The 15,251-nt window shown below is 47.1% G+C and overlaps 1 protein-coding gene across 1 annotated transcript in view; it reads right to left on the bottom strand.

Moving 5' to 3' along the window:
* LOC116371558 (CUB and sushi domain-containing protein 3-like) overlaps positions 1-15,251 on the bottom strand; it is a 258,797-nt gene that overhangs the window by 78,407 nt on the left and 165,139 nt on the right. Inside the window, 6 exon segments of the mRNA XM_031820410.1 lie at positions 5,785-5,920; positions 7,532-7,722; positions 7,995-8,177; positions 10,481-10,593; positions 11,524-11,627; positions 14,271-14,392. Of these exon segments, the coding sequence (XP_031676270.1) occupies positions 5,785-5,920; positions 7,532-7,722; positions 7,995-8,177; positions 10,481-10,593; positions 11,524-11,627; positions 14,271-14,392 (849 nt within the window).

A 15,251-nucleotide genomic window follows, 5' to 3' on the forward strand; every position in this document is an offset into this window, starting at 1 on the left:
GAACATGATATATAATGTCTGATGAGAAATAAGACATTTCAAAAAGGAGGACACAGAAATGTGGCACAAAAAAAAGATAACTTTCTTTATGTGAAAAGATAAGCTAACTCTCCCCCTGCTAACCTACAGTAGGTCTCAGAACCACAATACCTCCTCTAAGGGACTGCACTGCCTTGACAGAGGAGAACAGACACTAAGGTAGCCTACAGTAGGTCTCAGAACCACAATACCTCCTCTAAGGGACTGCACTGCCTTGACAGAGGAGAACAGACACTAAGGTAGCCTACAGTAGGTCTCAGAACCACAATACCTCCTCTAAGGGACTGCACTGCCTTGACAGAGGAGAACAGACACTAAGGTAACCTACAGTAGGTCTCAGAACCACAATACCTCCTCTAAGGGACTGCACTGCCTTGACAGAGGAGAACAGACACTAAGGTAGCCTACAGTAGGTCTCAGAACCACAATACCTCCTCTAAGGGACTGCACTGCCTTGACAGAGGAGAACAGACACTAAGGTAGCCTACAGTAGGTCTCAGAACCACAATACCTTCTCTAAGGGACTGCACTGCCTTGACAGAGGAGAACAGACACTAAGGTAGCCTACAGTAGGTCTCAGAACCACAATACCTCCTCTAAGGGACTGCACTGCCTTGACAGAGGAGAACAGACACTAAGGTAGCCTACAGTAGGTCTCAGAACCACAATACCTTCTCTAAGGGACTGCACTGCCTTGACAGAGGAGAACAGACACTAAGGTAGCCTACAGTAGGTCTCAGAACCACAATACCTCCTCTAAGGGACTGCACTGCCTTGACAGAGGAGAACAGACACTAAGGTAGCCTACAGTAGGTCTCAGAACCACAATACCTTCTCTAAGGGACTGCACTGCCTTGACAGAGGAGAACAGACACTAAGGTAGCCTACAGTAGGTCTCAGAACCACAATACCTTCTCTAAGGGACTGCACTGCCTTGACAGAGGAGAACAGACACTAAGGTAGCCTACAGTAGGTCTCAGAACCACAATACCTCCTCTAAGGGACTGCACTGCCTTGACAGAGGAGAACAGACACTAAGGTAGCCTACAGTAGGTCTCAGAACCACAATACCTCCTCTAAGGGACTGCACTGCCTTGACAGAGGAGAACAGACACTAAGGTAGCCTACAGTAGGTCTCAGAACCACAATACCTCCTCTAAGGGACTGCACTGCCTTGACAGAGGAGAACAGACACTAAGGTAGCCTACAGTAGGTCTCAGAACCACAATACCTCCTCTAAGGGACTGCACTGCCTTGACAGAGGAGAACAGACACTAAGGTAGCCTACAGTAGGTCTCAGAACCACAATACCTTCTCTAAGGGACTGCACTGCCTTGACAGAGGAGAACAGACACTAAGGTAGCCTACAGTAGGTCTCAGAACCACAATACCTCCTCTAAGGGACTGCACTGCCTTGACAGAGGAGAACAGACACTAAGGTAGCCTACAGTAGGTCTCAGAACCACAATACCTTCTCTAAGGGACTGCACTGCCTTGACAGAGGAGAACAGACACTAAGGTAGCCTACAGTAGGTCTCAGAACCACAATACCTTCTCTAAGGGACTGCACTGCCTTGACAGAGGAGAACAGACACTAAGGTAGCCTACAGTAGGTCTCAGAACCACAATACCTCCTCTAAGGGACTGCACTGCCTTGACAGAGGAGAACAGACACTAAGGTAGCCTACAGTAGGTCTCAGAACCACAATACCTCCTCTAAGGGACTGCACTGCCTTGACAGAGGAGAACAGACACTAAGGTAGCCTACAGTAGGTCTCAGAACCACAATACCTCCTCTAAGGGACTGCACTGCCTTGACAGAGGAGAACAGACACTAAGGTAGCCTACAGTAGGTCTCAGAACCACAATACCTCCTCTAAGGGACTGCACTGCCTTGACAGAGGAGAACAGACACTAAGGTAGCCTACAGTAGGTCTCAGAACCACAATACCTCCTCTAAGGGACTGCACTGCCTTGACAGAGGAGAACAGACACTAAGGTAGCCTACAGTAGGTCTCAGAACCACAATACCTCCTCTAAGGGACTGCACTGCCTTGACAGAGGAGAACAGACACTAAGGTAGCCTACAGTAGGTCTCAGAACCACAATACCTCCTCTAAGGGACTGCACTGCCTTGACAGAGGAGAACAGACACTAAGGTAGCCTACAGTAGGTCTCAGAACCACAATACCTCCTCTAAGGGACTGCACTGCCTTGACAGAGGAGAACAGACACTAAGGTAGCCTACAGTAGGTCTCAGAACCACAATACCTTCTCTAAGGGACTGCACTGCCTTGACAGAGGAGAACAGACACTAAGGTAGCCTACAGTAGGTCTCAGAACCACAATACCTTCTCTAAGGGACTGCACTGCCTTGACAGAGGAGAACAGACACTAAGGTAGCCTACAGTAGGTCTCAGAACCACAATACCTCCTCTAAGGGACTGCACTGCCTTGACAGAGGAGAACAGACACTAAGGTAGCCTACAGTAGGTCTCAGAACCACAATACCTTCTCTAAGGGACTGCACTGCCTTGACAGAGGAGAACAGACACTAAGGTAGCCTACAGTAGGTCTCAGAACCACAATACCTCCTCTAAGGGACTGCACTGCCTTGACAGAGGAGAACAGACACTAAGGTAGCCTACAGTAGGTCTCAGAACCACAATACCTCCTCTAAGGGACTGCACTGCCTTGACAGAGGAGAACAGACACTAAGGTAGCCTACAGTAGGTCTCAGAACCACAATACCTCCTCTAAGGGACTGCACTGCCTTGACAGAGGAGAACAGACACTAAGGTAGCCTACAGTAGGTCTCAGAACCACAATACCTCCTCTAAGGGACTGCACTGCCTTGACAGAGGAGAACAGACACTAAGGTAGCCTACAGTAGGTCTCAGAACCACAATACCTCCTCTAAGGGACTGCACTGCCTTGACAGAGGAGAACAGACACTAAGGTAGCCTACAGTAGGTCTCAGAACCACAATACCTCCTCTAAGGGACTGCACTGCCTTGACAGAGGAGAACAGACACTAAGGTAGCCTACAGTAGGTCTCAGAACCACAATACCTTCTCTAAGGGACTGCACTGCCTTGACAGAGGAGAACAGACACTAAGGTAGCCTACAGTAGGTCTCAGAACCACAATACCTTCTCTAAGGGACTGCACTGCCTTGACAGAGGAGAACAGACACTAAGGTAGCCTACAGTAGGTCTCAGAACCACAATACCTTCTCTAAGGGACTGCACTGCCTTGACAGAGGAGAACAGACACTAAGGTAGCCTACAGTAGGTCTCAGAACCACAATACCTCCTCTAAGGGACTGCACTGCCTTGACAGAGGAGAACAGACACTAAGGTAGCCTACAGTAGGTCTCAGAACCACAATACCTCCTCTAAGGGACTGCACTGCCTTGACAGAGGAGAACAGACACTAAGGTAGCCTACAGTAGGTCTCAGAACCACAATACCTCCTCTAAGGGACTGCACTGCCTTGACAGAGGAGAACAGACACTAAGGTAGCCTACAGTAGGTCTCAGAACCACAATACCTCCTCTAAGGGACTGCACTGCCTTGACAGAGGAGAACAGACACTAAGGTAGCCTACAGTAGGTCTCAGAACCACAATACCTCCTCTAAGGGACTGCACTGCCTTGACAGAGGAGAACAGACACTAAGGTAGCCTACAGTAGGTCTCAGAACCACAATACCTCCTCTAAGGGACTGCACTGCCTTGACAGAGGAGAACAGACACTAAGGTAGCCTACAGTAGGTCTCAGAACCACAATACCTCCTCTAAGGGACTGCACTGCCTTGACAGAGGAGAACAGACACTAAGGTAGCCTACAGTAGGTCTCAGAACCACAATACCTCCTCTAAGGGACTGCACTGCCTTGACAGAGGAGAACAGACACTAAGGTAGCCTACAGTAGGTCTCAGAACCACAATACCTCCTCTAAGGGACTGCACTGCCTTGACAGAGGAGAACAGACACTAAGGTAGCCTACAGTAGGTCTCAGAACCACAATACCTCCTCTAAGGGACTGCACTGCCTTGACAGAGGAGAACAGACACTAAGGTAGCCTACAGTAGGTCTCAGAACCACAATACCTCCTCTAAGGGACTGCACTGCCTTGACAGAGGAGAACAGACACTAAGGTAGCCTACAGTAGGTCTCAGAACCACAATACCTCCTCTAAGGGACTGCACTGCCTTGACAGAGGAGAACAGACACTAAGGTAGCCTACAGTAGGTCTCAGAACCACAATACCTCCTCTAAGGGACTGCACTGCCTTGACAGAGGAGAACAGACACTAAGGTAGCCTACAGTAGGTCTCAGAACCACAATACCTCCTCTAAGGGACTGCACTGCCTTGACAGAGGAGAACAGACACTAAGGTAGCCTACAGTAGGTCTCAGAACCACAATACCTCCTCTAAGGGACTGCACTGCCTTGACAGAGGAGAACAGACACTAAGGTAGCCTACAGTAGGTCTCAGAACCACAATACCTTCTCTAAGGGACTGCACTGCCTTGACAGAGGAGAACAGACACTAAGGTAGCCTACAGTAGGTCTCAGAACCACAATACCTCCTCTAAGGGACTGCACTGCCTTGACAGAGGAGAACAGACACTAAGGTAGCCTACAGTAGGTCTCAGAACCACAATACCTCCTCTAAGGGACTGCACTGCCTTGACAGAGGAGAACAGACACTAAGGTAGCCTACAGTAGGTCTCAGAACCACAATACCTCCTCTAAGGGACTGCACTGCCTTGACAGAGGAGAACAGACACTAAGGTGTCATTGTATTCAACCATATAACAGCGTGGGATCTTTATTCCCATTGAAACTGAGAGCCGGTTCGTGAGCCGCCTCAATTTCATCCGCTTGTACGGTAGAATCGTAACACACATAACGTAGTTGTCGTTACGCACGCGCAGCAAATGACCATACCGTTATAAATGGCCGACAGTGACGTCTCAACAACATCAGGCGTGTGACACATCTGTTAAACAGTTGCCTGGCAACAGAGTGGGGTTTTCATCGACGGGTTTGTTGTACAATATAACACTAATCCAACATCTATCTGCCCTGTGAGTGTTACTGATTCATGTAGTTGATATGGAAGCTACAATGTTATATAAAGTCACACATTATATACAATGAAACACAAGACTGTACATTTGTTTGAAAAATAATAATAATTATATATATATATACAGTGCCTTGCGAAAGTATTCGGCCCCCTTGAACTTTGCGACCTTTTGCCACATTTCAGGCTTCAATCATAAAGATATAAAACTGTATTTTTTTTGTGAAGAATCAACAACAAGTGGGAAACAATCATGAAGTGGAACGACATTTATTGGATATTTCAAACTTTTTTAACAAATCAAAAACTGAAAAAGTGGGCGTGCAAAATGTCACCTCAAATATTCCAAACCAGCATCCTTTCGGTGACCAAACGGTCAGAGACCCATGACACACGCAACGGTACAGCCTTTGTAACAGTGTGACACTGACCAAACGGTAAGAGACACATGACACACGTAACGGTACAGCCTTTGTAACAGTGTGACACTGAACCAACGCTAATTCAACATCTTGTTTACCAGTGGGGGTTTACAATGACTCACAAGACCGTACACTTGGTCATCAACGGCTTCTCTCCCAACAACAAAGAAAATGAAAACAATGTGAGTCGTAAGGACATGGTGTGGTAATAGTAGAGCAGGGTACTGACTGCTGTAGGTGATGTTGAATCCTCTTCCGGACATGGAGTGGTCAGCCTGGAACTCCAGCTGGAGTATGTTACTGTTGGAGGTGAAGTGAGACGGCACCTCAGCTCCCGAGTACCTCCCCAGGATGGACGAGCCCGTCTGGTACGACCACATCGTGGTGAAACGTGATTTAAAGGGGAGGGGGGGGGGCATTTAAACAACACAACACTATTCAAAGAAATTATACACTTAAACCTCACAACAATTTTGGTGAAACAAGAAAATGAAAGAACTAACCACAAACCAAGAGGAATTAAGAGATGAACTAAAATAAACCTAAAGTCCCAGAAAGGATGTATGAAACCACTAACATAAAGGAAGATTTCAGGCTACGCTAAAACGGTGGGTTTTTAATTCCCTTCCCCTTTTACTAGCTACTCAATCAATTATCAATCAATCAATCCATTACCTAGTCTCAATCAATCCATTACCTGGTCTCAATCAATCCATTACCTGGTCTCAATCAATCCATTACCTGGTCTCAATCAATCCATTACCTGGTCTCAATCAATCCATTACATGGTCTCAATCAATCCATTACCTGGTCTCAATCAACCCATGACCTGGTCTCAATCAATCCATTACCTGGTCTCAATCAATCCATTACCTGGTCTCAATCAATCCATTACCTGGTCTCAATCAATCCATTACCTGGTCTCAATCAATCTATTACATAGTCTCAATCAATCCATTACCTGGTCTCAATCAATCCATTACCTGGTCTCAATCAATCCCATTACCTGGTCTCAATCAATCTATTACCTAGTCTCAATCAATCCATTACCTGGTCTCAATCAATCTATTACCTGGTCTCAATCAATCTATTACCTGGTCTCAATCAATCTATTACCTGGTCTCAATCAATCCATTACCTGGTCTCAATCAATCCATTACATGGTCTCAATCAATCCATTACCTGGTCTCAATCAATCCATTACCTGGTCTCAATCAATCCATTACATGGTCTCAATCAATCCATTACCTGGTCTCAATCAATCCATTACCTGGTCTCAATCAATCCATTACCTGGTCTCAATCAATCCATTACCTGGTCTCAATCAATCTATTACATAGTCTCAATCAATCCATTACCTGGTCTCAATCAATCCATTACCTGGTCTCAATCAATCCATTACCTGGTCTCAATCAATCCCATTACCTGGTCTCAATCAATCTATTACATAGTCTCAATCAATCCATTACCTGGTCTCAATCAATCCATTACCTGGTCTCAATCAATCCCATTACCTGGTCTCAATCAATCTATTACCTAGTCTCAATCAATCCATTACCTGGTCTCAATCAATCCATTACATGGTCTCAATCAATCCATTACCTGGTCTCAATCAATCCATTACCTGGTCTCAATCAATCCATTACCTGGTCTCAATCAATCCATTACATGGTCTCAATAAATATATTACCTGGTCTCAATCAACCTATTACCTGGTCTCAATCAATCCATTACCTGGTCTCAATCAATCCATTACCTGGTCTCGATCAATCCATTACCTAGTCTCAATTAATCCATTACCTAGTCTCAATCAAACCATTACCTGGTCTCAATTAATCCATTACCTAGTCTCAATCAATCCATTACCTGGTCTCAATCAATCCATTACCTGGTCTCAATCAAACCATTACCTGGTCTCAATCAATCCATTACCTGGTCTCAATCAATCCATTACCTGGTCTCAATCAATCCATTACCTGGTCTCCGTCCTTCACGGTGAGGAAGTCGTATGGAGGTTCCAGGTCAAAGTCGTTGAAGGCCAGGTGGATCCGGCTGCCTGGTTCAGAGATGATGATCCACACACAGTTCAGGTTGTTCCCATAGCCCTCTGGGTAGTCAGGGGACAGCACAGTGCCCACGGCCGCCGTGAAGTTGGAGAAACATGGGACTGTGTGAGTAGGAAAAAGGGAGTGGCTTAGGTGTAGAAATGTTTATGTTCGCATATTCATATGTTCATTAAGGTATTTCACCGAGGCAGCATGGGAGGGTTTTCCTATAAATATACTCTGTTACGTATGGGACGTAAAACCTGAAAAGTGGAATCATGTCTTTCCTTGCGTATTGTAATAAAAAACATATTCCACAGAATGACTGTGCTTTTTAACATGGAATTTCCAACAATGAACATACTCTCCATACTCTGCAAGTCCAGATACTCACATATGCAAATGGGGATGTTAGCAGACCATTGGTTGTTGTTCTGACAGGTGATCATCCTCTCTCCAATCAGCTCGAAGCCAAACTGGCACTCGAACCGCAGCACGTTCCCGTTCAGAAACCCACTGCCCTCCTGGAAGCCATACAGAGGCGTGCCTGGGTCCCCACAACTCTCCTTATCAATCTCTGTCAGAGAAAGAGACAGGGATGAGTCAAATGTAAGTATTTTATCTGTTTGCTACTGATAGTATCTGTCTCAAAAGGTCTCTGGTCCTGGGCCAGGTCTGGGATGGAGGTAGTCTGGTGCTGGGCCAGGTCTGGGATGGAGGTAGTCTGGTCCTGGGCCAGGTCTGGGATGGAGGTAGTCTGGTGCTGGGCCAGGTCTGGGATGGAGGTAGTCTGGTCCTGGGCCAGGTCTGGGATGGAGGTAGTCTGGTCCTGGGCCAGGTCTGGGATGGAGGTAGTCTGGTGCTGGGCCAGGTCTGGGATGGAGGTAGTCTGGTGCTGGGCCAGGTCTGGGATGGAGGTAGTCTGGTCCTGGGCCAGGTCTGGGATGGAGGTAGTCTGGTCCTGGGCCAGGTCTGGGATGGAGGTAGTCTGGTCCTGGGCCAGGTCTGGGATGGAGGTAGTCTGGTCCTGGGCCAGGTCTGGGATGGAGGTAGTCTGGTCCTGGGCCAGGTCTGGGATGGAGGTAGTCTGGTCCTGGGCCAGGTCTGGGATGGAGGTAGTCTGGTCCTGGGCCAGGTCTGGGATGGAGGTAGTCTGGTCCTGGGCCAGGTCTGGGATGGAGGTAGTCTGGTCCTGGGCCAGGTCTGGGATGGAGGTAGTCTGGTCCTGGGCCAGGTCTGGGATGGAGGTAGTCTGGTCCTGGGCCAGGTCTGGGAAGGAGGTAGTCTGGTCCTGGGCCAGGTCTGGGAAGGAGGTAGTCTGGTGCTGGGCCAGGTCTGGGAAGGAGGTAGTCTGGTCCTGGGCCAGGTCTGGGATGGAGGTAGTCTGGTCCTGGGCCAGGTCTGGGAAGGAGGTAGTCTGGTCCTGGGCCAGGTCTGGGAAGGAGGTAGTCTGGTCCTGGGCCAGGTCTGGGATGGAGGTAGTCTGGTGCTGGGCCAGGTCTGGGAAGGAGGTAGTCTGGTGCTGGGCCAGGTCTGGGAAGGAGGTAGTCTGGTGCTGGGCCAGGTCTGGGAAGGAGGTAGTCTGGTGCTGGGCCAGGTCTGGGATGGAGGTAGTCTGGTGCTGGGCCAGGTCTGGGATGGAGGTAGTCCGGTCCTGGGCCAGGTCTGGGATGGAGGTAGTCTGGTCCTGGGCCAGGTCTGGGATGGAGGTAGTCTGGTCCTGGGCCAGGTCTGGGAAGGAGGTAGTCTGGTCCTGGGCCAGGTCTGGGAAGGAGGTAGTCTGGTGCTGGGCCAGGTCTGGGATGGAGGTAGTCTGGTCCTGGGCCAGGTCTGGGAAGGAGGTAGTCTGGTCCTGGGCCAGGTCTGGGATGGAGGTAGTCTGGTCCTGGGCCAGGTCTGGGATGGAGGTAGTCTGGTCCTGGGCCAGGTCTGGGATGGAGGTAGTCTGGTCCTGGGCCAGGTCTGGGATGGAGGTAGTCTGGTCCTGGGCCAGGTCTGGGATGGAGGTAGTCTGGTCCTGGGCCAGGTCTGGGATGGAGGTAGTCTGGTCCTGGGCCAGGTCTGGGATGGAGGTAGTCTGGTCCTGGGCCAGGTCTGGGATGGAGGTAGTCTGGTCCTGGGCCAGGTCTGGGATGGAGAAGGTCTGGTGCTGGGTCAGGTCTGGGATGGAGGTAGTCTGGTCCTGGGCCAGGTCTGGGATGGAGGTAGTCTGGTGCTGGGCCAGGTCTGGGATGGAGGTAGTCTGGTGCTGGGCCAGGTCTGGGATGGAGGTAGTCTGGTGCTGGGCCAGGTCTGGGATGGAGGTAGTCTGGTCCTGGGCCAGGTCTGGGATGGAGGTAGTCTGGTCCTGGGCCAGGTCTGGGATGGAGGTAGTCTGGTCCTGGGCCAGGTCTGGGATGGAGGTAGTCTGGTCCTGGGCCAGGTCTGGGATGGAGAAGGTCTGGTGCTGGGCCAGGTCTGGGATGGAGGTGGTCTGGTGCAGGGGCTATGGTCAAGAGGCTGGGGGCTGGGGATGGGGCTTGAGGCTAGGTGCTGGGGGCTGGGGATGGGGCTTGAGGCTAGGTGCTGGGGGCTGGGGATGGGGCTTGAGACTAGGTGCTGGGGGCCGGGAACGGTGCTGGGGCTAGGTGCTGGGGATAGGGGCTGGGGATAGGGACTGGGGATAGGGGCTGGGTGCTAGGTCTGGGACAGGCATGGGCTAAGGTCGGTTGATAGTGTCTGTATCTCAACATGTTATCGTTATCAGCACAGAGGAGGACTGAATACTGTGTCTAGGGTTAAAGAGTTTGATAGTGTTTGTATCTCAACATGTTATCGTTATCAGCACATAGGAGGACTGTATACTGTGTCTAGGGTTAAAGAGTTTGACAGTGTTTGTACCTTTATAGTTGATCTTGAAGCCGATAGATCCCACGCTCTCATCAGACTGAAGGTGCAGCCACATTTGATGGGACATGCTGACAATAAGGTCAGGCACGAAGCTACCTGTCAGGCTGCAGATAAGAGCACAATACAACCAATGGCCCGTCACAATACTGCCCTTCAGCCAATCAGATCGGTTGTAATCGTAAATAAGAATCTGTTCTTAATTGACTTATCTGTCCAAATAAAGGTTAAATGGGGTCACAATACTGCCCTTCAGCCAATCAGATCGGTTGTAATCGTAAATAAGAATCTGTTCTTAATTGACTTATCTGTCCAAATAAAGGTTAAATGGGGTCACAATACTGCCCTTCAGCCAATCAGATCGGTTGTAATCGTAAATAAGAATCTGTTCTTAATTGACTTATCTGTCCAAATAAAGGTTAAATGGGGTCACAATACTGCCCTTCAGCCAATCAGATCGGTTGTAATCGTAAATAAGAATCTGTTCTTAATTGACTTATCTGTCCAAATAATGGTTAAATACAAAAACCGTAACAGAGACAGGGTTATCTTAAAAGATATTTACCTTTTTTATACAACCAGGCATGTAAGAGAAACTTGATGATAAGTCATTATTGTAAACAACAAACATGTTTATTAGTTAGAGTTAAATTAAAAATGTATAACAACGTGGAATGTAAGTGGACTTAATTGTACCATCAAACAACACATATGTTAATTATTATAGAGTTAATATTAACATTTTAAAACAACGTGGAATGTAAGTGGACTTAATTGAACCATAAAACAACACATATGTTAATTATTATAGAGTTAATATTAACATTTTAAAACAACGTGGAATGTAAGTGGACTTAATTGAACCATCAAACAACACATATGTTAATTAGTTATAGAGTTAATATTAACATTTTATAACAACGTGGAATGTAAGTGGACTTAATTGAACCATCAAACAACACACATGTTAATTTAAGTGTAATCTCACAGCTAGATGTGGTTGTGGGATCTGAGGATAATTCAAGTATAATACCTACACTTGTATTATAGTTCGTGAGTCTCCAACTTGCCCTCCGTCTCCGATGGTCAATGAGTCATAGCCGATCTCCATGTCAAACTCCTCAAAGTTGACCTGGATAACCTGTTGGAAGGAAACCCATTTACAACATACACTGCCAACATATTTTCCACTCGTTTATATTATATACACATTATTATTCATTGGACAACAAAATCATGAACGCATCGCTTTTATTTAACTTTTTTTTGACTAAACAATGTGTTCATTTGATTGGCTGTACAATAGGACGTGGTATCTGGTAAAACGACAGCTAATCCACCGCTGACAGAAAGCTATAGAGGAGATAACAGAACCACAATCCCACCCAGCTACTACACTGTATGCACTGCTATTACATCATCAAGTCACAGTGTGTGACCGGAGAATCGTTCGACATTTACCTCATATCACATTCATAAACAGACGTACTAGCAGCTGCTGATTCACATCAAACACACCTTTGGGAGAGTGTTCGGAATCATATTCATTCAAGTCATTTTCTAAATGTTTACTAAATATCCGCCCACACAGCTTTTCGGTTCACAATGAGTGAAAGACAATTCGATGAAACAACAAAGAAACCAAATGAATCCTAACAAGTCCTGTCAAACGGATGAATTTCGTCAAGTAGAGTGTGTGTTTCTCTCACCAAAAGCAAGGCCCTGAATTGTTCACACCAGAAGCGATGCAAATGGTCTTCAGGGAGGACTTTATAGATTGCTAATGGCATGGATTTGACAATCCCCCTCAGAACACAAATCAAATACTGAGAAGCAATCATGCAAAAATGCTATTTGAGATTAACTTATTGACTGAAATAATGAATTGCCTCTCTGTCTTCCCTTTTTATGAATCTTCTGGTCACAGTCACCTACGAAGCATCCCAATTAGCATCCTATTTTCTATATAGTGCACAACTTCTGACCAGAGCCATATGGGCCCTGATGAAATGTAGTGAACTATATAGGGAATAGGTTGCTATTTGGGATGCATTGTAGCTGACCGTGACCGAGTTACTCTCCTCCCTTTATTTAACCATACACACAACCAAATATAACATGACACATGCAGGGAAGCTTTTAACATATAACATGACACATGCAGGGAAGCTTTTAACATATAACGTGACACATGCAGGGAAGCTTTTAACATATAACATGACACATGCAGGGAAGCTTTTAACATACTGTATAACATGACACATACAGGGAAGCTTTTAACATATAACATGACACATGCAGGGAAGCTTCTAACATATAACATGACACATGCAGGGAAGCTTCTAACATATAACGTGACACATGCAGGGAAGCTTCTAACATATAACGTGACACATGCAGGGAAGCTTTTAAGATACTGTATAACATGACACATACAGGGAAGCTTTTAACATACTGTATAACATGACACATACAGGGAAGCTTTTAACATACTGTATAACATGACACATGCAGGGAAGCTTTTAACATACTGTATAACATGACACATGCAGGGAAGCTTCTAACATATAACGGGACACATGCACGAAGCTTAATCTGAATGAAGAAAAACGTTGGATATTGTTGTATTTAAGTGTATTTCTACCTCGTCCACACGGAGGTCAGATTAAAGCTTTTAAAATGCCACGCGTGTCACATTTCTGTCGAATGCCAACAGCGAAACATGATGGCAACATGCTTCTGTTGTTCTCTAGGACCTTGTAGTGTCTGTGCTTTGGGGACAGGACAGCGCAGCGTCCCACAGTGTACTCTATTCTTTATATAGTGCACTTTACCAAATGGCCACTGGTCAAACGTAGTGCACTAAATAGGGAAAATGGTGCCTTTTGTGATGCAGCCTATGCCTGCAGTGTGTTGAATTAGCAATGCAGGAACAGCGCATAATTATCCTAATGACGTTAGGTAACGTTAGCTAACACATGGTAATGTGAAGCGTAGATAATGACTTCAATGTCAATGAGAGACATGGGAGAAACTAGGAGAGACTAGGAGAGACTAGGAGATCATAGGAGAGACTGGGAGAGACTGGGAGAAACTAGGAGAGACTAGGAGAGACTAGGAGATCATAGGAGAGACTAGGAGAGACTGGGAGATCATAGGAGAGACTAGGAGAGACTGGGAGAAACTAGGAGAGTCTTGGAGAGACTAGGAGAGACAGGGAGAGACTGGGAGAGACTAGGAGAGACTAGGAGAGATTAGGAGAGCATAGGAGAGACTGGGAGAGGCTAGAAGAGACTGGGAGAGACTAGGAGAGACTGGGAGAGGCTAGGAGAGACTGGGAGAGGCTGGGCGAGACTCTGGGAGACTAGGAGAGCATGGGAGAGACTAGGAGAGACAGGGAAAGAATGGGAGAGGCCAGAAGAGGCTAGGAGAGACTAGGAGAGACTGGGGGAGCATAGGAGAGACTGGGAGAGACTAGGAGAGACTGGGAGAGCATAGGAGAGACTGGGAGAGACTAGGAGAGACTAGGAGAGACTAGGAGAGCATAGGAGAGACTGGGAGAGACAAGGAGAGACTGGGAGAGCATAGGAGAGACTGGGAGAGACTAGAGGAGACTAAGAGAGACTAGGAGAGCATAGGAGAGACTAGGAGAGACTGGGAGAGACCGGGAGAGACTAGAGGAGACTAGGAGAGACTAGGAGAGCATAGGAGAGACTAGGAGAGACTAGAGGAGACAAGGAGAGACTAGGAGAGATCTGACAGGTAAATGCTATATAAACCATACCTTATTGGGGTTACTAGCAGTGATAATCCACACACAGTGGGAATTACTCTCGTACTGGATGGGGAAATTGGGAGAGGTGAACGTCCCCGATGGACCCTGGAGTGTCGATCCGCACGTTTTCACTGAAACAAGAGACAGGAGTGAGATGTTGAAATGAGAGACTAGAATATGTCTTGTTTAGTCAATGTTCTATGGCTCTTTAACTGAAACAAGACTCAATCACTCAAAGACTCAATCATGGACACTCTTACTGATAGTTGTGGCTGCTTTGTGTGATGTAATGTTGTCTCTACCTTCTTGCCCTTTGTGCTGTTGTCTGTGCCCAATAATGTTTGTACCATGTTTTGTGCTGCTACCATGTTGTGTTGCTACCATGTTGTGTTGCTACCATGTTGTGTTGCTACCACCATGTTGTTGCTACCATGTTGTTGTGATGTTGTGTTGCTACCATGCTGTGTTGTCATGTGTTGCTACCATGATGTGTTGTCATGTTGTGTTGCTACCATGCTGTGCTGTCATGTGTTGCTACCATGCTGTGTTGTCATGTTGTGTTGCTACCATGCTGTGTTGTCATGTGTTGCTGCCATGCTTTGTTGTCATGTGTTGCTACCATGCTGTGTTGTCATGTGTTGCAGCCATGCTGTGTTGTCATGTGTTGCTGCCATGCTGTGTTGTCATGTGTTGCTGCCATGCTGTGTTGTCATGTGTTGCTGCCATGCTGTGTTGTCATGTGTTGCTGCCATGCTGTGTTGTCATGTGTTGCTGCCATGATGTGTTGTCATGTGTTGCTGCCATGCTGTGTTGTCATGTGTTGCTGCCATGCTGTGTTGTCATGTGTTGCTACCATGCTGTGTTGTCATGTGTTGCAGCCATGCTGTGTTGTCATGTGTTGCTGCCATGCTGTGTTGTCATGTGTTGCTACCATGCTGTGTTGTCATGTGTTGCTGCCATGATGTGTTGTCATGTGTTGCTGCCATGCTG

This window comes from Oncorhynchus kisutch, unplaced genomic scaffold (assembly GCF_002021735.2).
Source record: "Oncorhynchus kisutch isolate 150728-3 unplaced genomic scaffold, Okis_V2 scaffold3357, whole genome shotgun sequence".
NCBI classification, from domain to species: domain Eukaryota; kingdom Metazoa; phylum Chordata; class Actinopteri; order Salmoniformes; family Salmonidae; genus Oncorhynchus; species Oncorhynchus kisutch.